This window comes from Festucalex cinctus, chromosome 10 (genome assembly GCF_051991245.1).
Source record: "Festucalex cinctus isolate MCC-2025b chromosome 10, RoL_Fcin_1.0, whole genome shotgun sequence".
NCBI lineage: Eukaryota > Metazoa > Chordata > Actinopteri > Syngnathiformes > Syngnathidae > Festucalex > Festucalex cinctus.
This window is the reverse complement of record NC_135420.1, coordinates 6,530,467-6,555,913: the sequence shown is the minus strand read 5'-3', so window position 1 is coordinate 6,555,913 and position 25,447 is coordinate 6,530,467. Positions and strand designations below refer to the sequence as shown.

Genomic DNA, 25,447 nt, shown 5'->3' with positions numbered 1-25,447 from the left:
AAGGCGGGAGCAATCATCAGGGCCTCTTCCTGGTAGCTGGTCATACCACAACAATCAGGGAGAGCAAAACAGAAAGGACCAGCTCACTGTCACTGGCAGCAACAAGGTAACTGTGGTAATGAGCAAAAACTCTGACCGACTGTCTCCGATGATGAAAGAAACAAGGTCAAAGTTTAAGAAATCCCAGAGCATCGACGAGATCGACATTGGCGCCTACAAAGTATACAGGTAGATTTTTATTTATTACTTGCAGCACTGTGATAAGTTATACAGGTATGGCATTTTTTTTTTACACCTATTCTTTATCTACAGTATTCCCATGGACAGTTACAGCTCGTCCATTGAGCAGCAGAGCAGTTTGGACCGCCAAGAGCTGCCGGGTTCCATGGAGCAGACCAACATGGCACGGTCCCAGTCTGCACCTATGTTAGATGAGGAACTTGGATTCCCAGCGCATGGCAACCACAACCAGCAGGGGCACAACCAAAAACCTGCAGTCCCACATAAAGCCTACCACTTTGACCAAAACTATAATCCGCAGGTCAGCGACATGCCTTTATTTAGATCATTGCTTCTCAAATATGGGTGCGGGCTTCCCTGGGGGGGGGTCGCGGAGTGATGCCAGGGGTGGGCACATGTGACCTCAGGGAACATGCTTTTTTTGGGAGGGGCGTTCCAACCCTTGTGGAGCAATAAAAAATTTATTTCCAAACGCATCATGCAATCCACACATTGGACGGCCACTTTGGAAGCGTAATAACTAAGTCATTTATGAATATTTTTTTACTTCCAACCACTCAAAATGTTTAGTGGCTTCAGACCTGTCCATACATATGTAGTTTTAATTTGTTTATTTAGTTATGATACCCTCTATGTACAATAAAAGCAATAATGTGCTACAAGCAAAAAAAAAAAAAAAAAGCAATGAGGTGTACCTCTCTCTCTCTCTCTCTCTCTCTCTCTCTCTCTCTCTCTCTCTATATATATATATATATATATATATATATATATATATATATATATATACATCCATCCATCCATCCATTTTGTTGACCGCTTATTCCTCACAAGGGTCGCGGGGGGTGCTGGCGCCTATCTCAGCTGGCTTTGGGCAGTAGGCGGGGGACACCCTGGACTGGTTGCCAGCCAATCGCAGGGCACACAGAGACGAACAACCATCCACACTCACACGCACACCTAGGGACAATTCGGAGTGCCCAATTAACCTGCCATGCATGTCTTTGGAATGTGGGAGGAGACCGGATATATATATATATATATATATATATATATATATATATATATATATATATATATATATATATATATATATATATATATATAAGTTCAAATTGGAATATTTGATATGATGTAATTCGGGCCTTGAATATGTTAAATAAAGTGTATTTGCACATCCATTACAATAGGTAATTATAACTCTTGATAAAAAGGTTAAAGGCTGCATTGTTCAGTCCCACCTACTTCAAATCGTGTTATTTTACATTAATTTGCACAGCAATGAAGTCTCTCATTTGACTTTCACTTCCCACAATTTCCTCCTCTGTGGGTCTCCAGTGGACTGGTTGTTGTGAACAACGCCATTAGGGCTGGGTCTAAAATATCGACACATCGATATAGAATCAATATTCCTTTTCATAGCCCAATATTGATTCAAAAAACCATAAATCGATACTTTTAATAGTTTTTTTAACTCTGTAAATTAATGTGCCAAATAGCTCCCGACCGATTAATCGGCCGATTATTGGCCCTCAAACATCGGCCAAAACAATTGGACAATTGAGCTAAAAGCTGATTATTTTCCCCTTAAAACGTTATCAAAGAAAGCCGAAGTTTCCGATGCTATGAAAGTACCCTGAATGCACCATTTTGCTTGCGTAGCATTAGCAACTAGCAAGTGTGTAGCGCATGTTATTCTGTTTTCACGAGGCGTCCTTTAAGCTGTTTAATGACACCGCACTTGGAGTTAACTATAAAACTAAATACACAATGTTAAGAATTACATCCACTCTATATTTAAATACAAAATACCTTTTGTTTTTAAAACATCGCTAGCCTAGCGCAAACAGGAAGTTAGCAAATGCTAACGGGGAGTTAGCATCAACTTCTGGAGTGCTTTTCCTTCAAATAATGAATCGAATCGGGCCCTTACGAATCGAATCGATTTTGGAAATCTGCATCGATACCCAGCGCTAAACGCCATGCTGAGCAAAAAGCCATGATTGGAACATGAAAGTGGAAACTCCTACAGCAACACACTACAAAATCCCAGCAACGGGGTAACAATATGGCGTCCATATGTCATGTGACCAGCAGTTCACCAGTCACAGCGTAGTAGCTTTGAAACCGAGTTGGCCAAACTTTCTCGACCTGCTCTGCATTGTCAGACAGTGCTCAAGGAGTATTAGCTCCCCTGCACGGGTGTACTTGCAGCAATTTTATAGACAGATGACACCATTTATAGTCGCAGTGGTTGTCTTTTTTTTTTTTTTGGCAGGTAGGCTTAACAAAAACTAATTGAGAAGCACTGATTTAGATGAATGTATAAGCAATATCGTAACTGTTTATTTTTTTTATGCTTCATTGCATTCTTGTCCAACATTAATATTTATATGTAAAATTAATTACTCACTGTCAACAATTCTAACCAATCAGGTGACCATGGACAGACGTGCCCCTCCACCTTTCCCAAATACACCAGATTATGTCAACCATTCATCAAAAGCGTTGGAGTACATCAATCAACCTGGAAAGACATTACCCAAGGAGTTGGTGAGCCCGCGGTATCGCGCTTACCCACCACTGGAGATGTTCTCTTTCCCCCAATCGCCAATCAATCAGGATGGTTCCACCAGTCAGCAGCAGCAGCAACCAATCCCATCGCAGCGTTCTCGGCCAGGGTTTTTGAGGCGAGCAGACTCACTGGTGAGCTCTACCGAACTCGCTTTGTTCCGTAGAGTCCACGAAGCCCAACAGGAGGCCCTGCAGGAAGCTCAGTACAGACAGCAAGTATGAAATGAGAATTTGTTCTTATGTTTTATGATTATTAAAAAAAAAACAAAAAAAAAAACAATTTTATCTCTTTAACTAAAAACTATTTGTTTATTTTGTGCAGCATCAGGGGGACCCTCCTCTTTATAGCCGGGCGCTGGCTTATTCCACCCCCATGGACCATTCTGCCAACATGGTAGACAACCAGAGTCAAATGATGCACAACAAGAGAAATGGACGCTACGATGACGACTATAGCAACTACCAGGAGCAGAAGAAACCCATGATTGGTTATCCAACCAAGAGCTTGACGCAACGTCGCCCCCTGTCTGCTAGAAGCTACAGCACTGAGACCTATGGAGCATCTCAGGTGTCTCAACTCAGTAAATAACATAAATGTTAGCGCTGCTGTGAATGCTGTTGTTTCATTGATATGTTTTGGGGTGCAACACATCATAGTGGTCAAAAACATCAAAAAGCCCAAAATGGGTCACAATAGACCCATTCAGTTTGTAAACAATGTGATGTAATTTAAAGGGCGTGGCTTAGCTGGAGGCAAAAACACCTCAGTGGCATGTGGTTCTAACACCGGTCAGCATATTTTCAAAGAAAGTTCACGTCGGAAAGGACGAGGAAAACGTCCATTTGAGTAAAATGACTCCCCACGACCGTGAATGTTACTTTAAAAAGTTCAATCTAACTGATGGGATATTTTCTGACCCCTACGCACTCACGCACTGGATAAATAATTTAACGGGACTACTCACCGTGCAATGGCCGTACATTTAAATCTACCTTATAGAATAACTGAGCGTTTATACTAAAGATAAACTGAAGGCCTATAAATCATTACATGTCTACAACTACGTCTTGAATGGACATGTTCAAAATTTAGAATATAACAACTTGAGCAAGGACTTTTGTGTTGTGCGGTCGCAAGTGCTGCCAAGTCAACGACAGGGACAGAAGACGAGGATATACGAGGCATGTACCTCTCCTACAAAAATTTTACAAGAAGTTATCGGAACCATTGTGGGGGCTTTCGCCTCGACAAAACTGAAACATACAGCTAACATTTAGTTAGCTAGCGGTTAGCATTCGCACATATAGCATGTAAACAATGACTTTTTGTAAGTCCGTGCATGTAAAAAGAATCCCACAAATAATGACTAATTTAAGTCATTTCAATCACAACTAAGTCTAGTCCATATCATTGTCCAGGCTGAATCTGATAGTTAAATTGCAGATATGAAGTGTGCGCTGCAAACACGAGCATTGTTGATGATGGTCTCAGACAGTCCAGTCCTTTCTCCTAATCGCGTTAACTACAGCCGTCTGATTACTATGACTGGCAAAGGCTGGGATGCGATAGAATTTCAAGTTTTTGTTTCTCCACAGTTCTGGTAACCAAAAACACAACAAGACGACATTTTCTCCAGACAATCAGCGTTGTTTACTTCTAGCTGCACTTCCGTTGTTTTTGCCTTCAGTAAACACCGTGACGTCATCGTGACGTAGGCCATGAAAGGGTCTACACTGCCTACGGGTTAATTTGCCACGCCCACTCAAAAATATGTACAAATTTGCACTTATTCGTGCACAGCACAACAGTACTATGCTTGTAGCCCTGATATGAATTCAATCTCGAGCCAGTTTCAGGTCAATGTAACACACTATTACTACTACTACGACTACGTCTACGGCGACGACGACGACGACGACTACTACTACTACTACTATTATTATTATTATTATTGTTATTATTATTATTATTATTATTATTAGTAGTAGTAGTAGTAGTAGTAGTAGTAGTAGTTGTAGTAGTAGCATTTTATTATTATTATTATTATTATTATTATTACTACTACTACTACTACTAATAATAATAAATAATAACAATTATAGTGCCACTCACACTGGAGTATATTGCGAATGTTTGGTGGCGGTTGGTTGCCCCAGGGCAGCTGTGGCTGCATATGTAGTTTACCACCATCAGCGTGACAATGTGAGTCCTCAAGTAGGTGAATAACAATTATTCACATGTATGTGAATAATCATTGTTCACCTACTCGCACATTATTCAATAATGTATCCATTGTAAGAGCTTTGAGTGTGTGAAAGCAAAGGAAGCACTATGAATTTGATGCATGATGTCAAAATTAAAGTGTTAACTCTGGAGATGAATTAAAAAAAAAAAGTAGTGTTAAAAAAAAAAAAAACCTCAGTTAACTCAGTTTTATTTACTTCCCGTTATGTCCTATAACCTGCAGCCAAACGTATCCAATTGCGCAAAGATGGATAAACAGGGACGATAGCTACTTGTACTTTCAGTTTTACTTGCTTGAAGCTTATTGAAGAAAACTCAAGTCATTTGAACACTTGGACTGGCACAAAGCCAAATTTAAATAGCGTAGTAGTTGCACATCTTTGGCGTATCATCTCAATGGAAAATATTATCACGATAGGAAGCTCATGATACGATAATTATCACGATATTGTGGTAAGGTTGTCGATACAAAAAAAGTCACAATATTGTAAAAACAAATGATCTCATGCTAAAAACACACACACACACACACACACAATATTTTGCAGCAATGAAAAATATTATAAAAATATAAATATTATATAGAAAAATATATAAATATATATAAAAATATTGAGAAGCTTGCTTGCTAATGCACGTACACATTCCTCCACGTTAACTCTGTTCACAAGCATATTACGACGATCAGCTGACTATTAGCATAGATTTTAAACATAGAAGGGCCAAAACATCCCCAATGAAAATTAAATTGCACTAAAAAAATTGCCACCAGAGGGTTCTAGAACTTCACAAATGGAAATAAATCTGACTTTTTGAACAGATGTGCTGCTTTTAAATATCGTGAACATGACAACGACGATATTGTGGCAGTTTTAATATCACAATATCACGATATTGCCCTTATCGTTACATCCCTACTGCCAAGTTCTCTCCACAAGGCATCACAAATCAACCCATCTGAAGTCTACTGCTTGTGGGAGCAACTAAATCTGGAATCGAGAAGTTTTGAAAATTGTTTCGATGAGAAAAAGGTCACCTGTAAAGCTGAGTCTATTTTGATCAGTTGTATTTTTCAAGAGAAGAATTCTATTCATAAAAAAACAAACAATCTTTGATTCTAAATGATTTTACATTGATTCCAAAATGTTATTAAAGTAAATATCTGTTACAACCTTTGTAGAAAAAAAAAGTAGAAGCAGAAGTAGATAAATGTATTAATATCGATTAATTACAGAAAAATTGTGCAATTAAAGGGATACTTCACTTATTTACCCCATTATAGCAATAAAAAAGTTAATATTTTGTCTATAATTAATTTGATACTTTCATTATTTTTCACATACAAATAGTACCATTAAAAATACATTTTGCAACTTGCTGTCGACTGAAAATTACATCACAAGGGCTCAAATAACCAATCACAGCTCACCTGTTTTCTCGGTTTGGTCATGTGACATTCACAAGCTGAGCTGTGATTGGTTACCTGAGCCCTTGTGATGTCATTTTCAGTCGACAGCAAGTTGCAAAATGTTTTTAAAGGTACTAATTGTACATGAAAAATAATTAAAATAGCACATTTATTATAGGCAAAATATTAAAGGCGCTGTCTGCCAGTTTCACTCTGGAAAAGGCACTTTTTAAATACAGGATGCACACACTTTAACTCCTTCTCAGTCTACTCCTCTAGGCTTAAGTTAATGTATGGTTGTGATCCAGCCTATATTTTACCATTTTGTGTTTGTTTTGTCAACAATGGGACGTTTCTGGGTGGTGTCTGTGGACAGACGGTTGTTTCCCCCTCCACCCAATCGCAGAGCGGGGTTTGGGAGTGGGCGTGGCTGGAGCGGCGGGAGGGGGGGTGGGGGGGGGGGTAGGCAGACGGGTTGTATGTTTAAGAGTAGAGTGATTAGAGTGATCAGAGGCAGGGGGGCGGTGGGCAGAGGCAGGGGGTGTGAACGTTGAGCTCGTGTGGGTTGAGCCATGGGAGGCCATTTTGAATTGTTTGTTTACAAACAGAAACGGTTCATTTACTAACAGAAACTCTCAAACCTACTGACAGGCCCTTTAATGTTTGACTGCCAAAAATGGCTAAATATGTAAAGTATGCCTTTAATTAGTTACATTTTGAACATGTGACAGTTTTTTTATTATTATCAACATTTTTTGCTACAGTCACAATGTCTCGACCGTCATCCGGGATTTTCAAACAATGTCAGTTTTGTCATATAGAGCAGGATGTCAAAATAGTGACGATCTCCAGCAGTTCACTTATCACGGCACTGGCTGCACTTGCGCATGCAAAAACCAGGTATAGAAACTGTGCTGGAAAATGAACATATCGCAATTGTGCCTGATGTCTTCTTTTTTTCAGTATTTGAAACTACTAATATGTACAAAAAGCTTTAAGTTACATGCTGGATCACCACAAACACAGCAAATACCGTCACACTCAGTTCCAGTTTATACTTTAGTCTTTGTGTAAATAAATTTCATTTTTTGTTATATTGCCCAGTTATTCCTTGTGTATGACCTCATCCATGCAGGTCAGCCACCGAGAGGACAGTGTGGACAAGTGCCATACTGAACATGCAGGCTGTTTCCTTGTCAGTATCAGTTTTGCCGTTCAGGAGCTTTAAAATGATGTGCAGTATTGTAATGTCCGTCCAGTTGACTTGTTACTTGACCATCAGGCACGTCCGGTGTCAGCTCGTCCCACCATGGCGGCCCTCCTGGAGAAGATGCCTCCTGACTACACTCTGGCAACCTGCCCAGAAAAGCCTTCTGATGACACCATCAAGGTGCGCCCTGTGGTACCGCAGAAGCCCGAAGACATCACCTCGAAGATGCCCGCCGATTGGAGGCAGCAGCTGCTGAGGCACATCGAGGCCAAACGCCTGGACAGGGTACGTTGAAGCAATAAGCACGCAAGAGGTCACACTCACGCATACACGTACAGCGTATGGAAGCCCACCGTGTCTGTATCTATGTAAGTTTGTGTTTTAAAGTTGACCAGATATGCGTTTGGCTGCATGTGCGTGTCCACTCCACACTGTCACCTCTTGTCAGCCAACCTATAGCATAGTCAGTACTGTGAGGAAGTGCAGAAGAAATCATGACGTGAAATGCATTTAAGAAATAACAATTTGAACATCATTTGATAAGGAAAATAAGTGAAGTAGACGAGAACACTTGACCTGTGGAAATATTTGTGTTGTCACTAGGATTCATTTGGCCTTCACCAAATAAAAAACAATGATTTTCTTATGTATTTCCTTCTTCCCTATAGTGAAGACAGTCTGTAATTATCTGTATATTATTTTAGTGGACACCCAACTTTATGGTAATGGTCCTAATTGCAAGTGCAAATTGAAAAGTAAACCAGCTAGTAGGGATGTAACGATATCCAGACATCACGATACGACAATTATCACGATATTGTGGGGGCGTTGGCGATATTTAAAAAAGATCACAATATTGTAAAAAAAAAGAAAAAAAAGAAAAAGGTCATACTAAAAAAAAAGCACAATTTTGTGCTTTTGTACATAACAGCAATGCATATAAACCACCTACAATCGAGTGTTGTTCCGATACGATTTTTGGCCCCCGATACCGATGCCGATACCCAGCTTTGCAGTATCGGCTGATACCAATACCATACCGATTAGGGCTGGGTATTGCCGCCAACCTCACGATACGATACGTATCACGATACAGGGGTCACGATACGATACGTATCGCGATACATATGTATCCCAATACTTGATCTTCAAGGCGATACATATCCCGATATATTACATTAATTTACTTGCATGACAGTCATATGTATACCTAAAGGATATGTTTGTTTTGCTGACTGACAAAAATATTTTGGTTAGCAGCTCTTGTGGTTTACCACTGACAAGGCGAGGTAAGGTAGGACTCAGACGCAGGAGTAAGGTAGGCCACCAAGGCAACAGGTTTATTTCCGGCCAACAGCTGTCTCCTCTCAAACTGAGAGGAGAACGGGGAGTCAAAAAAGTGGAGAACTAAAAGCGCTCCACTAGGGAGGAAAAAACAGGCAAAAGGTACTGGGGACAACGAAAAGCGCTCCGCTAGGGAGGAAAAAGGGCACAAGGCAAAAGGGGTAACTGAAGGCGCTCCACTGGGGAGGAAAAAGCACAAAAACAAGGCAAAAAGACAAGGCAACGTAAACAAGGTCATGAGGACTGTAGGACGCTTCCATGCACTGAACTGTGACACTTCGGCACTGAGGGGAGAATGCAGCTGGCTTTTATTGTGAGTCTTGATTGGTGGCAGGTGTTAGTAATCATGGGCGGGGACCGGTAATTATGGAGTGGCAGGAAGGGAAAGTGACCTGGGGTGAGAGGAGAGTTAGGGTTTTCAAAACAACACGGGAAACATGGACACAAAAATAAAAGCCTGGAACCGTCACGCCGGTGGCGGCGTGACAGTACCCCCCCTCAACGGCCGGCTCTCGACGGCCCAGGAATGTCAGGGTGCTCTGCGTAAAAGTCGTCAATGAGGGAGGGATCAACGATGAACCGGGAGGGGACCCATTGTCTTTCCTCCGGGCCGTACCCCTCCCAGTCGACCAGGTATTGTCTCCCGCGGCCCCGATTACGAACATCTAAAAGCTTTCTGACCTTGTAAACGGGGCCGCCTTCAATCATCTCCGGGGGGGGGTGGGTCGGGTTTCGGCGGGCACCAGTGAGCTTTCACGGACAGGTTTGACTTGGCTGACATGGGACGTGGGATGGATTCTGAGGGATCTTGGTAGGCGAAGCCGAACTGCAGCAGGACCTGAAAAGGCCCCACAAATCGCGGGGCCAGCTTTGGACATGGTACCTTGAGTCTGAGGTGTTTGGCTGATAGCCACACCCGCTGGCCTGGACGGTACTCGGGTGCCGGTCTCCTTTTCCGGTCGGCGGCCCTCTTCACCCGGTCTCCCTGGCGTTGAAGCGCCGTCCGGGCCGCCGACCAGACTTTGTGGCACCGACGGATCATGGCCTGGACCGAGGGGACCGTTGCCTCCTCTTCCAGTTCGGCAAAGAAAGGAGGATCATAGCCGTGGACGCATTTAAACGGGGTGAGACCTGTGGCAGACGTGGGCAAAGAGTTGTGTGCGAGCTCGACCCATACCAAGTACTTGCTCCAGGTAGTCGGGTTCTGGGAGACAAGGCATCGGAGACCGGTCTCGAGCTGTTGGTTCAGCCGTTCTGCCTGCCCATTGGCCTCAGGGTGGTATCCAGACGTCAGGTTGGCTTTGGCACCTAGGGCTTTACAAAACTGTGCCCAGAATCGGGAGACGAACTGTGGTCCACGGTCTGAGACGATGTATAATGGAAAACCGTAGAACCGGAAAATGTGGTGGATCATGATATCTGCTGTGGTCTTGGCGGCTGGGAGCTTGGTTAGTGGGATGAAGCGAACCATTTTAGAGAATCTGTCAACAACTGTGAGGATCGTGGTTTTACCGTGAGATGGGGGCAGTCCGGTTACGAAGTCTACTGATATTTCCGCCCATGTTCTGGATGGGATTGGTCGTGGCTGGAGTAGACCCATCCGGGACTGATTGGACGTCTTGTTGCGGGCACAGGTAGGACAGGCAGCTACGTAGTCCTTGATTGTGGTTTCCATTGCCGGCCACCAGAATCTCCGGACGACAGCATACATGGTCCTGCGGACTCCAGGATGGCAAAATAATCGTGAAGTGTGGGCCCAGTGTATTACCTGGGCCCTCAGTTCCTCAGGCACAAAGAGTCGACGTGGTGGGCATGACGTGGGGGGAGTGACGTTTCGCAGTGCCTCTTTGACATCGTCCTCAATTTGCCATCTCATGGCCCCGACTATGCAGTCCCGGGGCAGAATGGTCTCAGGCTCGGCTTCCAATGGCTCGGACTCGTGGACTCTTGACAAAGCGTCAGCCTTGACGTTCTTACTGCCGGGTCTGTAAGTCAGCGAGAAAACGAAGCGGTTAAAAAACAAAGACCATCTGGCCTGTCGAGGGTTGAGTCTTTAGGCCTGACGTAAGTATTCCAGATTTCGGTGGTCGGTCCAGATCACGAAGGGGAGTTCGGCGCCTTCCAACCAGTGTCTCCACTCTTCGAGAGCCACTTTTACAGCGAGAAGCTCCCGATCTCCGACCGAGTAGTTGCGTTCAGCTTTAGATAATTTACGTGAGAGGAAGGCGCAGGGATGTGTCTTGCCGTCCTCTTGACAACGCTGAGACAGTACTGCCCCAATTCCAATACTCGAGGCGTCCACCTCCACCACGAACTGGCGTTTGGGGTCAGGGACTCTGAGGATTGGGGCATTAGTGAAGCGAGCTTTTAAGTCCTTGAATGCCCTTTCGGCTTCCGGGTTCCACATAAATCGAACCTGTGGGGAGGTCAAGGCGTGCAGGGGGGCGGCAATGGTGCTGAAGTTTCTGATAAATCGCCGGTAGAAATTGGCGAATCCGAGGAATTGCTGGACTTTCTTTCGTGAGTCCGGTGTGGGCCAATCTCGCACGGCGCTGACCTTGTCTGCCTCCATCTCCAGTTTTCCAGGTGACACGACGAATCCCAAGAAGGAGATGGTATTGACGTGAAACAGGCTCTTTTCTGCTTTTACGTAAAGCTGGTGATTCAGCAGGCGTCGCAAGACTAGGCTCACGTGGTCTTGATGGCTTTCTTGGTCGGGAGAGTAGATTAGGATATCGTCGAGGTATACATATACAAAGTGGTCAATGAAATCTTTGAGTACTTCATTTATCATGGCCTGGAAGACGGCTGGAGCGTTCGTGAGGCCGAAAGGCATGACCAGGTACTCGTAATGTCCCCGGGGAGTGTTGAAGCCAGTCTTCCATTCATTTCCCTCGCGGATCCGAATGAGATGATAGGCGTTCCGGAGATCGAGCTTGGTGAAGATCTTGGCTTGTTGCAGCTGATCGAACACTGAGGACATCAAGGGCAATGGGTACCGGTTCTTAACAGTTATGTCGTTCAAGGGACTGTAATCAATACAGGGGCGTAGGGATCCATCCTTTTTACTCACGAAGAAAAAACCTGCGCCAGCAGGTGAGGAAGACGGTCGGATGAGGCCGGCTTTCAAGGAGTCGTCAATGTAATTGTTCATGGCCTGGCATTCGAGTCCTGAGACCGAGTACAGTCTGCCCTTGGGGATGGTTGAACCGGGAATCAAATTGATCGGGCAGTCATACGGTCGGTGTGGAGGAAGAGTCATGGCCTTGGTTTTACTGAAGACCTCCCGCACGTGGTGGTAGCAGGAGGGAACAGTGTGCAGGTTCGGGTATTCTTCTTGAGCAGGTGGGACGAGAGTCACCTGGTGAACCTGGGCTGTGGTGTTTCGGGGTGCGGGTTGTTCCAATCCGTGAGAGTTGCATTCCTTTCCCCACTCCAGAATGGTTCCCGAGTTCCAGTCAATTCTGGGGTTATGTAGACGCAACCAAGGGTGACCCAGAACCAAAGTGGGGGATGAAGCCTGGAAAACGTGGAAGCGAAGAGTCTCGAAGTGCTGTCCGATTCGGACTTCCAGAGGTTTCAGTTATGTGGGTGATCTTGAAAAGTTCCTTGCCGTTCAGCGCTCGAGCCTGGATGGTTGAGAGAAGTGGTTCGGTGGAGACTCGTATTTGCCTTACGAGCTCCCAGTCCATGATGCTCTCGTCGGAGCCGGAGTCGATGAGGGCTGACAGATCTGTAGTGACATTGTGGTGGGTTATCTGAATTTGCGTGAGCCTGTGGTTGTTGGCGGGTCGGGGTGACGAGGAACTCACCGGTGAGCCGCCCTTCGTGGTGCAGGTTCCCACCAGGTGGCCAAGACCACCACAATAGAAGCATCGGCCTTCTCGGCGGCGGCGCTGTCGCTCCTCGGGCGTAAGCCGAGCCCTTCCAAGTTGCATGGGTTCCTCTCTGGCGAGACCCACATCTCTTGGTTCTGGTCGGGGAGGAAGGATGGGTTGTGGCCTCTCTGCCTCCGGTGGCCGTGACCAGGGGGTGGATTCCTCTCTCCTTCGGAGTCCGCCGATCTTAGCCAGTTCCTGGCGACGGTGATCGGTGCGAATTGCGAGGTAAACCAAAGCGTCCAAGTTCGTGGGGAGTTCTACGGGAATCAGGAGTTCTTGAATGGTAGGTGAGAGTCCTTTCAAGAAATGATCGTGTAGTGCTATGGCGTTCCAGCCACTGTTCGTTGCCAACGTTCGAAAGCGGATTGCGTAATCGCTGACAGGTTCTTTGCCTTGTTGAAGCCGGCTCAATGCTCGTGCCTTCTCTCGGTCATTGTTCTCGGGGTCGAAGACTTGGCGCAAGGCGACTTGAAAGTCCTGTACGCTTTGACAGACCGAGGAACCCCTGGCCCATTCCGCGGTTGCCCAGGTTTTGGCCCGTCCAGTCAGGTGCGACACCATGAAGTGCCACTCGGGACCGGGCTGTGGGAAATGCCTGTGGTAGGTGTTCAAAATGTATATCACATTCCGTGAGGAAAGTCTGACAGCACCCGGGTTCACCGGAGTATCGTTCTGGGGAGGCCAGTCTTAATCCTACCCCGGTGAATGCCGTGGTCGGGACGGAGAATTCAGGATGAGGAAGTTGTCCGGTGGGGGCTGGCGCTCGACGCCGCGAGAGGCTCACCAGCTCGTGGACCTGGCTGGACAATTCCCCCAGCTGTGACATCATGGCTTGTTGGATCCGGTCCTGGTTGTCAAGCCGGGCCTCCTGGCTCGGCAGTGCAGCCTCGACCTTGCCTGCTGGGCCCATGCTGGCCGAAGTGTACTGACAAGGCGAGGTAAGGTAGGACTCAGACGCAGGAGTAAGGTAGGCCACCAAGGCAACAGGTTTATTTCCGGCCAACAGCTGTCTCCTCTCAAACTGAGAGGAGAACGGGGAGTCAAAAAAGTGGAGAACTAAAAGCGCTCCACTAGGGAGGAAAAAACAGGCAAAAGGTACTGGGGACAACGAAAAGCGCTCCGCTAGGGAGGAAAAAGGGCACAAGGCAAAAGGGGTAACTGAAGGCGCTCCACTGGGGAGGAAAAAGCACAAAAACAAGGCAAAAAGACAAGGCAACGTGAACAAGGTCATGAGGACTGTGGGACGCTTCCATGCACTGAACTGTGACACTTCGGCACTGAGGGGAGAATGCAGCTGGCTTTTATTGTGAGTCTTGATTGGTGGCAGGTGTTAGTAATCATGGGCGGGGACCGGTAATTATGGAGTGGCAGGAAGGGAAAGTGACCTGGGGTGAGAGGAGAGTTAGGATTTTCAGGCGATAACTAACAGCTATCTAGCAAAAAGTACAACAGAAATCCAAACTAACTGAACGGCTGGGCGGAGTCCCAGCTGAAGGACGTCGTCGGATATAAAAATACAAAAATACTACTAAACATCTAACAAAAGGCAAAAATGCATATACAAGTCGCAGGAGTAAGACAGTTGGAACTCGGAGTAATATCGACAAGAATTATCCGACAGCGTCCTTCAGCTCCTGCTGCACCTAAATACTAAGCTAATTGTGATGGCTGCCAGGTGTGCAGCTGGGGACTCCGCCCACCCAGAAGAGTGCCAGCAGCTGTGAGACGAAAACATGTGACCCAGCAATCTGACAAAACACAAACATGACAAAAGAGCTGTCCTGCCATTGGTTCAGAGCATTCAAGGGCCAATTGGATATCTTAGATCGGCATGCAGTGATCATGTCACATGTCACGAGCAAGACAAGATGCTGCATCCAAAATCCTATATTAGCTTTGGAATTAATGGTAACGGCATGTTACTTGTGAGTACTCACCGATACCGATACCACTGTTTTAATGCAGTATCGGCGCCTCTGCCGATACCAGGTATCGGAACAACACTACGACAATCTCTAATAACAACAGTGAGGCTCTTACTTGCAAGCACACATTGATCGCTTCACAAGCAAATTAGGTTCCCCTTCATCTGACAATTAGCATAGATTTTAAACATAGCAGGCCAAAACATCCCTAATGAAATTAAATTGCACTAATAAAATAGCCACTAGAGGGTGCTAGAACTGCACAAATGGAAATCAACCTGACTTTTTTTTTTTAACAGATGTGCTCCTTCTAAATATTGTGAACATGACGACGATGATATTGTGGCAATATCACGATATTGCTCTGATCGTGGCATCCCAACCAGCTAGTGCCCAATTTGGTTCCAATTGCGCACCTCCAAACATCTGTTTGGTTTCATACCAACAGAGAGACAGCCCAAAGCTGCTTTATAATAATACGTCACCATTATAACACTAATACATCACTTTTAAGCGTATGTTGACAACTCCGGTTAACTGGCTTCAAAGTTTTTGCAGTGAGGTCAACGACCCCAGTATCTGATGTAATATGTGGATTCCCTCTGGGCAAGCAAATAGTGTTGCTAATCTGACACCCATTTTGAGAACTCCAAAATGAATGTCTTTGCAATCCCCAGAAGAAATTTTAAATGAATCATACAGAGACCATTCTCTGCTGAGTCTTGACTTGTAACGTAACGCCAAATAGGCCTTTTTTAAAGACCTTTGTAATTGACCTAAAACTGTTATTTATTTATTTATTTATTTATTTATTTATGAGTGGACAAACAATGTCACTTACTCGCCGGTGTTGGGAATGTTACTTTAAAAAAGTAATTAGTTATAGTTACTCATTACTCGCTTAAAAAAAAGTAACTGAGTTGCTCAGTGGAAAATACGACATGAGGGGGCATTCACGTGCAATTTTCTACTCGGCATGTGGTATTTACCATAATTTAGATACCACATGAAGGCAGCATAACTCTGTGGCCTGACCTCAGTAACCACGACGGCAATTCTCAGACACACCTGGATTACGTAATCAGTTTTCCCAGTAATTAACTCTTTGACCGCCAAAAACATTTATTGACGCATACTAAAATCCTAATGAATGCCGCCATGAACGTTCAATGTTTTTTTGTTTTTTTTTAATCAATGGACAGTGCAACGTCTAAGTGCAGCGCTGCCTGGTCAGTGGGTTGTGAAATCAAAAACAGCCAGTAACTATGGCCAACATGACGAATCTGATGAATCGAACATTTTCAAGGATGACGTGAATTATCAAATCCTTTGTCACATTAAATCTAATTCACAGGGTGTCAATAAACAAAAAAAAAATAGTGTCAGGAAGTAGTGGAGTTGTGCAAAGAGGCCTTTGGTCAAGAGAATGGTAGATATTTGCAATAAAGAACTTTATAGCAGAATGGATGCTAGCAACTTTTAGGGCTCACAAACAAATGAGCTTCTTAATTTTGGAATGACATTGTCCACCAGTTGTTGCTTGGATGACACAATATTCACTGTGTGTATGATCAAACACTAGCTAACATTTTTCTGTGCTTTCAGCAAATCTGCACTATTTTTTGTGTTTCTTATCAGTGTTTGTTATTGATGTGTGTGGAGTTGAGTGTGTCTTCCCAATGCTCCGTGTTGGCTATGCCTCCCATCTCTCTCCATTCACCCATGTCATGTGATGTTGTCTTCTCCAATCAGAGTGGTGTCCTAAAGCACAATACGCTCACGCTGGGCATGCTCTGTCAGGGCGGGGGTCACGGCCAGGGGCGCAGCAGCACTTTGAACTTTAACGTTTACAATAACACTAAACATGAGCCCCCTACTGGCCGCTGGTTGCCACTACCTCCTCCTCCTGCTGTCGCTGTGAGTATCCCAATGAGAACAGTGGCACTACACTCTATGGTTGTATATTAAATCTGAAAAAGTTGCTGCATTACGAATCTCTGATGCTGCATAATACTGTTTAGACAAAATCTAAATAACGGTTGAATGCACTTTTATTATTACAAGAAAGAAATAGAAAGAAGTAAACATACAAGCAGACATGCTAAAAGTTTCGGTCATGTTTTTCAATGTCATAGTCACCCATGTTTGTGGGTTATGGTTGTGTATTTCATCCAGTCGATGTGGAATCTTGGCTCGATGATGTGAAAGAATTTACACTTTAGATGCTGTATCACATCCCACTTGTATGCAAATGACTTGCTGATGGGACACGATTAAAACATCACAACACTTTGACTTCAACACATTAAGTCCAAACTTTGAGTTAAAATGCCTTTTTGATTTTGTCATAACATACTGAAATTTCCAAACTATAAGCCACACCTTTAACCCTGCAGGTTTAAATGTGACTTGGCTAATTTTTGGATTTTACTAACAAGCTCGATGCTGTCAATACATTTACCGATAGTCTCGTCACATCTGACCAATTAACTGTCACCCCGGGTTTTCACCGGATGCGGTTGCGGTGCGGTTGCGGTGCGGTGCGTCTTGACTGCGTGCTCCGGACGGGTCAATTTTTTTGTCAATCCACACCGGCTCCGCACAGCTGCGGTCCGGCAGCTCCGTCGCCGCCCACTTCCCAACGTGTCTCGCGGGACCGCGCGCGCGCGATCATGTGGCATTTCACAACGACAAACATACAGAAAGTCTGTGCTCAACAGAGAAGCAGAAAGAGAGGTGGACTTCTTTTGATTGAACCTTTTCTTCTTCTTCTGCTATGAGATTCCATGCAGCATCCTTTTTTTGGTTGTCCTTATAAAAAGGATGTGCCGTGTCATATATTATTTTGTGGTTTTCCACCTCCAATATAAACCTCTCCTCGTCCATGTTCGCTGGTGTCTAAACCGTGAATTAGCACATGGCCCGGCGACGCCCACGTCACGTTTTGCTGAAAAGCTTGCGAAATAGGAGCTGGCGAGTGTTTTATTCTGAAAGGTAACCGGAAATTTATTTTGAAACTGCGTCGGTCTTCCTGTCCCGCTCGATGTGTTTTGTGCTAGCTTGCCATTTGCCGGAGGCCTACCGCTGCAGCGTCCGGCAAAAATAGAAAATAGGTCTATCCTTGCGGAAGGCCTGCGGCACGCCGCAGCTGAGACGCAGTCGACACGCAACGCACCCGCAAGCGTTGTGTAGCGATAATTGGGTCGTCTTTTGGACGAATTAATAATCTGGACGTTACAGAGGTAAATTGTATTTACCTCGATAACCTTTGGGGCACCACGTTTGTTTTTGCTTTGGGTTAACAGGAGCAAACAACGACCAAAATCCTTCTTTCATCAGTCATTGATAATCTAAAGTCGCCACACTCGATATTCAGTGGTTCGTTGTACTAACAAAAGAATAATAATCCACTCGGAAACACAGATGACTTAGGCGGAATACAGTTAATAAAACATGCATTTATTCACGATTGCTATACTACAGAATCAAAATACTGCCTATCTAACTATTCTACCGTCAGAAGAAAAGAAATAAAATAAAGCGAATGAAAATAAGGAAGGAATGCGGATGAATAAAGAAACAGGGAAAAGAGAAAATTTGACCTGCCAGATTTGTGATGTTTCAAACGTAAGTGGCACACAGTGGATACGCCGAGGTAGAAATCAAGCGCACTTACGAGACCTGGAGTTGCGTAGCAACGAACAGAAGTGGCGGCCTTTTTGACAAGGGGGAAAAATAGTCAATGTTCGTTGAAAAAGGCAAGGAAAAAAAAAGGGTTTATTCCACAGGTTAGCAAGGGAGCCACGCCAGGGGCCTGACGTAGTTGCGCGGCTCGTCCCTTGATTGGTTGGTCGACTTGGCGAGGTTGGTTCTGCCGGACGGCTGCCCGGTTCCAGTGTTGCAGCTCGGTCAGTACGCGCCTGCGTACGGGGAAGGCCAGCCGTTGGAGGTGCGTTGGCACTGCGGCGGAGCGCCACCGAGTAGCAGGTGCGGTGCGCGGCTTAGGTGCACAACCTTGAGTCCGGCGGTGCGTTGCAAGTGTACCCGGGACCGCGAAGGTCGGGCGGGTAAGCACCGATAGTGGAACAAAAAAACAAAAAAAAACGAAAGAGTCTTTAGTCAGCGTTGCAGTTGAACTTGCTTTGGCGTGGCGTGGAGCGAGGATCCGATCTCGTTACCGGATCCTGCCAGGAAAGAAAAAGGCCACGTGGTTTGCAAGTCTCTTAGAACAAAGAGTTCGAGCAGCCTGGGACACTTGAGAGGTCGTGCCAGGGAGTTTTTTTGGCTGAGGCTTGTGAGCGCAGGAAGAGGGCAAGAGAGCGAGCGGGGGTCTGCTCGTCCTTTTTAAAGTCTCTGGGTGGGGCTTCAGCAGGTGATGGCACACCCTTCTGTTCGCTCGCGCAGACTTTAAGAGGAAAATTATTAAAAAGATTAATAATTTGGCATTAAATTTGGTCAGTCTGGCAAATCAGTTTTCCCACACAACCCGTTTAACACACACTATAATTAATGCATCATAAACTAACTTGTGAGGTAACTTCTACTTGTCTAATCTGACTGAGCTGAGAGATATTGATTATCTTGCATTCTTTATGGAGGACACATGAAATAGGATGTTCATACACACAAAGATATAACATGAATCATTCGTAGTTCAGTTGTCTGTCAAGAATTATCATGGTATAGATGTGTAAAATGCGGTTACTTATGTGAATTGTCACTAAGGATAGTTCCAAGTTTCGCCACTTGGAGGTGTTGTTGCTCCATCTAGACGTTCCAGGAAGGGCGAGGCGCCAGAGTATCCTTTTGTGATTGATAAGAAGTCATGAACATTCCTTTGATCGGTCATTTGTGTATTCCAAACCATTGGAGCCATTTGTTCGGGCTCCGAGAAGACTGCTTGAAATACACTCCTTCGGCAGACGCATAAATTCCTTTGTCACCTGGTCAGCGGCTTCAAAAGAGTTTTGTTGGTGGCTGGGTAGCCACCTGCCGAGCTGACCAGGCTTGGATCCTGTCTGGGCAGTGGAATATTCATGCACTGCAGAGAATTTGCTTTAGGAGAAGCAAACTTTAAAAAAAATTAGAGGGTGAAATGGACCTAGGCAATAGTTGTTACAGGTGTAAACTGCACCATTCGAATGAATGGAATCTAATTGCTTGCGTCGCCGGACCGCACCGCAACCGCACCGCAACCGCATCCGGTGAAAACCCGGGGTCAGAGGTTGCACTCATGGTGAATCTTCGCATCAGTCATGGTTTACATGGAGCCTTGTACTCCGATAAGAATGAAACTGAATGACCAAACGGAATGAAAATTATGTTTGCATGTGATGTGATGTATTCCGTTCACATGTGCCACTACATTAATCAGAACAGCCATTGTACAGCCTTGTGTCACACAGTAAACTTGACATGATTTACCAAGATGAAGTTCATTAGTCTATTTAGTAGCGATGTAACGATATCCAAACATCACGATACGATATTATCACAATATGAAGGTCACGATACGATAATTCTCATGATATTGGGGGGTTGGCAATATTTAAAAAAGATCACAATATTGTAAAAAATAAATAAATAAATAAATAAATAAATAAATAATTTAAAAAAAAAAAAGCTCATACTAAAAAATGCACAATATTGTGCTTTTGTACATAACAGCAATGCATATAAACCACCTACAATCTCTAATAAAAACAGTGAGGCTCTTACTTGCTAATGCAAGCACACATTGATCGCTTCACAAGCAAATTAGGTTCCCCTTCATCTGACAATTAGCATAGATTTTAAACATGGAAGGCCAAAACTTCCCTAATGAAAATTAAATTGCACTAATAAACTAGCCACTAGAGGGTGCTAGAACTGCACAAATGGAACTCAACCTGACTTTTTTAACAGATGTGTTCCTTTTAAATATTGTGAACATGACGACGACGATATTGTGGCATTTTAAATATCATGATATCACAATATTGCCCTTACTGTTACATCCCTACTATTTATCACAATAGTTTTGATTGCGTCAACAGTTTGATAAAAACAAGTTACAAGTAGTTTAAAATAGGGATGCTCCGATCCACTTTTTTCACGACCGATTCGATACCGATACCTTAGGGTTCAGTATCTGCCGGTATCGATCTGATACCGTTTCATACTAAATTGTCTTTGCACTTGTTTATACTGTATGTTTACAAAAAAAAAAAAACTCATATGCTTTTAGATGTTCTTTAATGTGTTTGAAATATTTTTTTGGAGTATGATTTTCCTAGTGAGCCCAGTTTCAAATGAGGATTTTGTTGGGCGTGGCCAAAGCCCTCCTGCACCACCTGCTTTGGTCTACACACTGTCTCTCATGTCTGCATGTAAAGAAATATTGATAGGCTACATGCTTTTTTGCTCTTCAGTTTAATAAAATAGATGATCACCAAATGCCACCTTTACAATGTAGCAAAGGGGAAATATTTACGTCACCATTCCACATTTCACCTAGTCATAGAGACATAAATATGCATGTGCCCTGGAGATAAGCCTTTTTTTCCCCAATATCTGGGCCGATACCCGATCCACGTATCGGATCTGAACATCCCTAGTTGAAAAACTATCACTCTCATCACAGACGAGCTCTGGTATGACATTGCCGTTTTTAAGTGCATAAACTAAACAAAGTTATTATGCATTCACGTGACGTCAGGACAAAGCATGCACATGCAATGTGCAGAGTAGACTGGAGCCAGCAATCAATGCACATGCTCAAAATGCACATGCTTGGTCATCACATTCTAAAAGTTCACCACTGTGGCACTAAATTATATACGCAGTCTCTTTGAGTAAGATATTTTTTTAATTGCAGAATTTTGAAGATTAAGTTTCGTGTCTGATAAGACCAGCGTTATGATACAAATTCATAATGATGAAAATAGTAAAAATGTCATCTGCAGCACAACATTTCATTTCGTTTCATTTCATTTGTCAGATGCGCTGCACATACAGGACATACAGCATAACTGAAATTACAGTCCTCTCAGACCTGCTGCAAAATATACATTAAAAACAAAGGGGTAGATTCACTAAGAATGCGCTGCGTGCGCAAAGAGCACAAAATATTGCCCCGCAACTGCACCCGCAGGCTGCTCCCAGTTAGCCACTGAGGACATTTCTCTAATCCAGAGGTGTCAAACTCACGTTAGCTCAGGGGCCGCATGGAGGAAAATATATTACCAAATGGGCCGCGTCGGTAAAATAACGGTACAGTCTTCCCTCGCTATAACGCGGTTCACTTTTCGCGGTCTCGCGGATTTTTTTTTAAGTGCAATTTTGCATATTTTTTTGCAGTAATATACTCATTTTATAAAATGTATGAAGTTTTGAACATTATCAATGTTTGAACAAGAGAGAAATGTGAGAACATGTAAATGCCTCAATGAGAAAAGTGTCTAAATTGTGTGGTAGGGGATTTTAGAGCCTTAAAACATTTATAAGAATTGTAAAACATAAAGCTAACTACTTCGTGGATTTCATTTATTGCGGGTATTGTTTGGAACCTAACCCCAGCGGAAAACGAGGGAACATTGTATTACTTTAAAACGATTGCCGTCAATTATACGCAGATTTCTGCTATTTGTGTGCCAGCCCTAAATTACAGAGCTCAATTGTAATCATATTGTTCCAAAAAATGATACAAATGCAAATGGAACACAGCAACACTGAGTCCTGGATGTGTTAAATCTACCTGTTTTGCATATATATTGTTCCCAGAATGCATTGCGTGGCACAGTTAACGACTTTATGACGCTAATCCTTGTCATATCTATTTGTGTTACCAGTAATTGAATTTGTATCGTATTTAACACGTTTGTTGGTCTATGATTAAAATAAATATTTATAATAATAATGCTAATAATAATAATAATAATTATTATTATTATTATTATTTTATTATTATTATTATTATTAAACAAATCGTAACTTTAAGTTGTGTGTAAAATAATGACATTCAGGATCATTCCCCCGTACAAGGACTGCTTGTCAAGTTACAAATTTTATATATTTTGATTGTGGCCGACTGATTAATAGGTCCGACATTACAACTCGTTTTTTTGTTTTTTTTTAACTTTAAACCTGAGTTGAGTTGAGTTGAGTAACAAAATCATCTCGCGGGCCGGATTAAACCCTTTTGTGGGCCTGATCCGGCCCGCGGGCCTTAGGTTTGACACCCCTGCTCTAATCATATACCGGCGCAAACACACCCACATTCTGACAGCTTGGAGCCAATTTGCACCTGATTCACCACACATGGCAATGGATTTGCGCCAAGAACATGGTAGTATAGTACAGAAGCGTTTTCGTCATTTAGCGCCATTAAGCTGGAGCAAACAGAGAGAACGACAACGACGTCATTCATCATTCATAAAGTGCAAATTATTGGTGCAATCATTTGTTAACAATATATTTTCAGAGGTTGACGTGGGCATACAGTATGCATCTGCCACTGCCACGTAAAAATACCCCCCCCACCGCCTATGCCGATCAGCCCAAGTTATGCTGTGTGTTGTAAACCATAGGAAAATTACCCCTCCCCCCTCCCCTCTCTGCGTTATCAGCCGGGTACCATCTCCATGCCACCATGCACTGCTGTCATGATCCCGGGATCGAGGAAGTTTACACCAGCCTTCCATAAACATTATTTGCGCACGCAAACTTCATGTAGCTTTTAGCGCTGGCGTTAGTGAATTAGACGCTGTATATCAATTAGTCTCATTTGCATTGGGGTGGACATATTATGCGCCAAATGTATGCAAATTGCCTAATTTACGTACGCGCAAATACCACCGGCGCACTGGGGCGCAATCTGGTTGGCAGCACACTTATTGACGGATTTCCCCATCTACGAGTGTTTAATGAATTAGGCACTCCCGGATTGCTCCATGTTTAATGGTTTGCGCCGCGCAAAGGCCACTCAAACCTTTAGTGAATCTACCCCAAAGTAAATAATTTAAAAACAATTCTGCAGCCCTCATTACTATGAGGGTAAAAGGTGAAGTGCAACTAATAAGAGTTTAACGTTAAAAGTGTGAAGTAAAAGTGCCATCAGTAACTGATTACAAACAACAAACAGGAGCACCTTTTTGCTTGTAGTATTTTGCCATCTCTAGACAACATCATTTTAACTCAAGGTTTTGGCTGGGGTATAATTTTTATGAAAGTATTAAATAAAATTGTATTATAAATGATATATTATTAGAATTATAAGTTACCTATTTAAATTAGAACATTATTAGTCAGTGTTAAGCAGATGATGATTCTGCTTAGAAATCAAAGAGAAATGGGGGAAGCATAAGCACGGGTGAAAAGGGGAGTGCAGGTTTCAGAAAAATAATGACAAAACCTAACATAAAGAAGGAAATGTTCTCGCGTGAGTGTAAAGTTTCAGTTTAAAATTGAGCCAGGGAGAAGCAAAAAAGTGTTTCCATATTGAGACATACAGGAAAAATCGAGAGGATGCTGTTTGCATGTAGTACATTGTTGTCATCATTAAAGTCTTGCCAAATCTTCTTCTGTCCCTTTTCCTGCTTCTAGACCCCCTCCCAGCAGGCTGCTATGCTGGATAACGACCAAGAGGGTGTGTCAGGAAGCAATCAATGGGCACCCTACTCACTTGGCAGGAGAGACGTTCCACCTGACAACCTCATGAAAAAGGTCAGAGCTGGCATAAATGTATGTAAAGAAGGAAAAAAAATCAACTTATGTCTTTACCTAAAGTCTCCTTCCTATTTGCACAGGGAGGCCACTCCCACAACACCATGATCGTCACTTCTTCATCCTCTTCCTCGGCCACAACACCTCATCGCATGGTTAGCCAACAAGGTTATGATGGTGGAATGATGAATAAGGGGGTCCAGTATCAGCCAGGAATGCCTTTATCAGTTGTTCCGTCCGGAGGGCAGTATCAAGGAAACGTTCCTCAAGGTAAATGGTAATATACAGTACTTTATTGGGAAATTGAGAACAAAAAAAAATTAAAAAATAGAAAAGTACATCGGGCACAAACAAAAAACATGCAGACAGTATCCTAGTAGTCCCAGTCAGTATCCCTAGTAAAGCTGTGGGTGGTTTGAAACGGAAAGGTAACACTTTTACTTACTGTTTTGTTTTACTGTTCACGGTGCCAAACGTATCACGGAGCAGTTCCCCCCAACACACACTGATTTTCTCATTGGATTTCCACAATTCACGTAGGTCACATATTTTGGTTTCTAAACGGCGTATTTCTCCGAAAGGTGCGTGATTTTCTGCCTGTCGATATTTACCATTGCGGCACATTCTAAATGAGCTACAATAGGAGGATCCTTTGTGAAGTCATGTTTTTTTTTCGCGTGTTGCATCACGGGACGAATCAGGAACTGATCGGTTTTGCACATTTGGAAGAGTATTAAGAGAGATAGATGGCTCATTGTTGTTGTGCCATTAATTTTACGGTCTATTAGGGGCCTGATAAGAATTTTTTATCGCATTCCCACCGAAAGGTGCTGCGAAAAAGGAAAGAAATGGCTGCGAGCCGGGAGGGCATAACTTGTAAGCGCAATATAAATAAAGATGACTTGACTTGGCTTGACTTAA

At 43.7% G+C, this 25,447-nt stretch overlaps 1 protein-coding gene across 14 annotated transcripts in view; it reads left to right on the top strand.

Moving 5' to 3' along the window:
- Positions 1–25,447, top strand: part of lrrc7 (leucine rich repeat containing 7) — a 186,322-nt gene that overhangs the window by 137,195 nt on the left and 23,680 nt on the right. For 11 of the 14 annotated variants that reach the window (XM_077533314.1, XM_077533313.1, XM_077533312.1 and 8 more), the window contains 9 exons: positions 4–228; positions 313–541; positions 2,674–3,027; positions 3,134–3,379; positions 7,600–7,659; positions 7,747–7,959; positions 16,577–16,741; positions 24,407–24,526; positions 24,610–24,796. In XM_077533314.1, coding sequence (XP_077389440.1) covers positions 4–228; positions 313–541; positions 2,674–3,027; positions 3,134–3,379; positions 7,600–7,659; positions 7,747–7,959; positions 16,577–16,741; positions 24,407–24,526; positions 24,610–24,796 — 1,799 coding nt within the window. The remainder of the gene's footprint in view (positions 1–3; positions 229–312; positions 542–2,673; positions 3,028–3,133; positions 3,380–7,599; positions 7,660–7,746; positions 7,960–16,576; positions 16,742–24,406; positions 24,527–24,609; positions 24,797–25,447) is intronic. The other 3 variants (XM_077533320.1, XM_077533316.1, XM_077533324.1) reach the window with 3 other exon arrangements.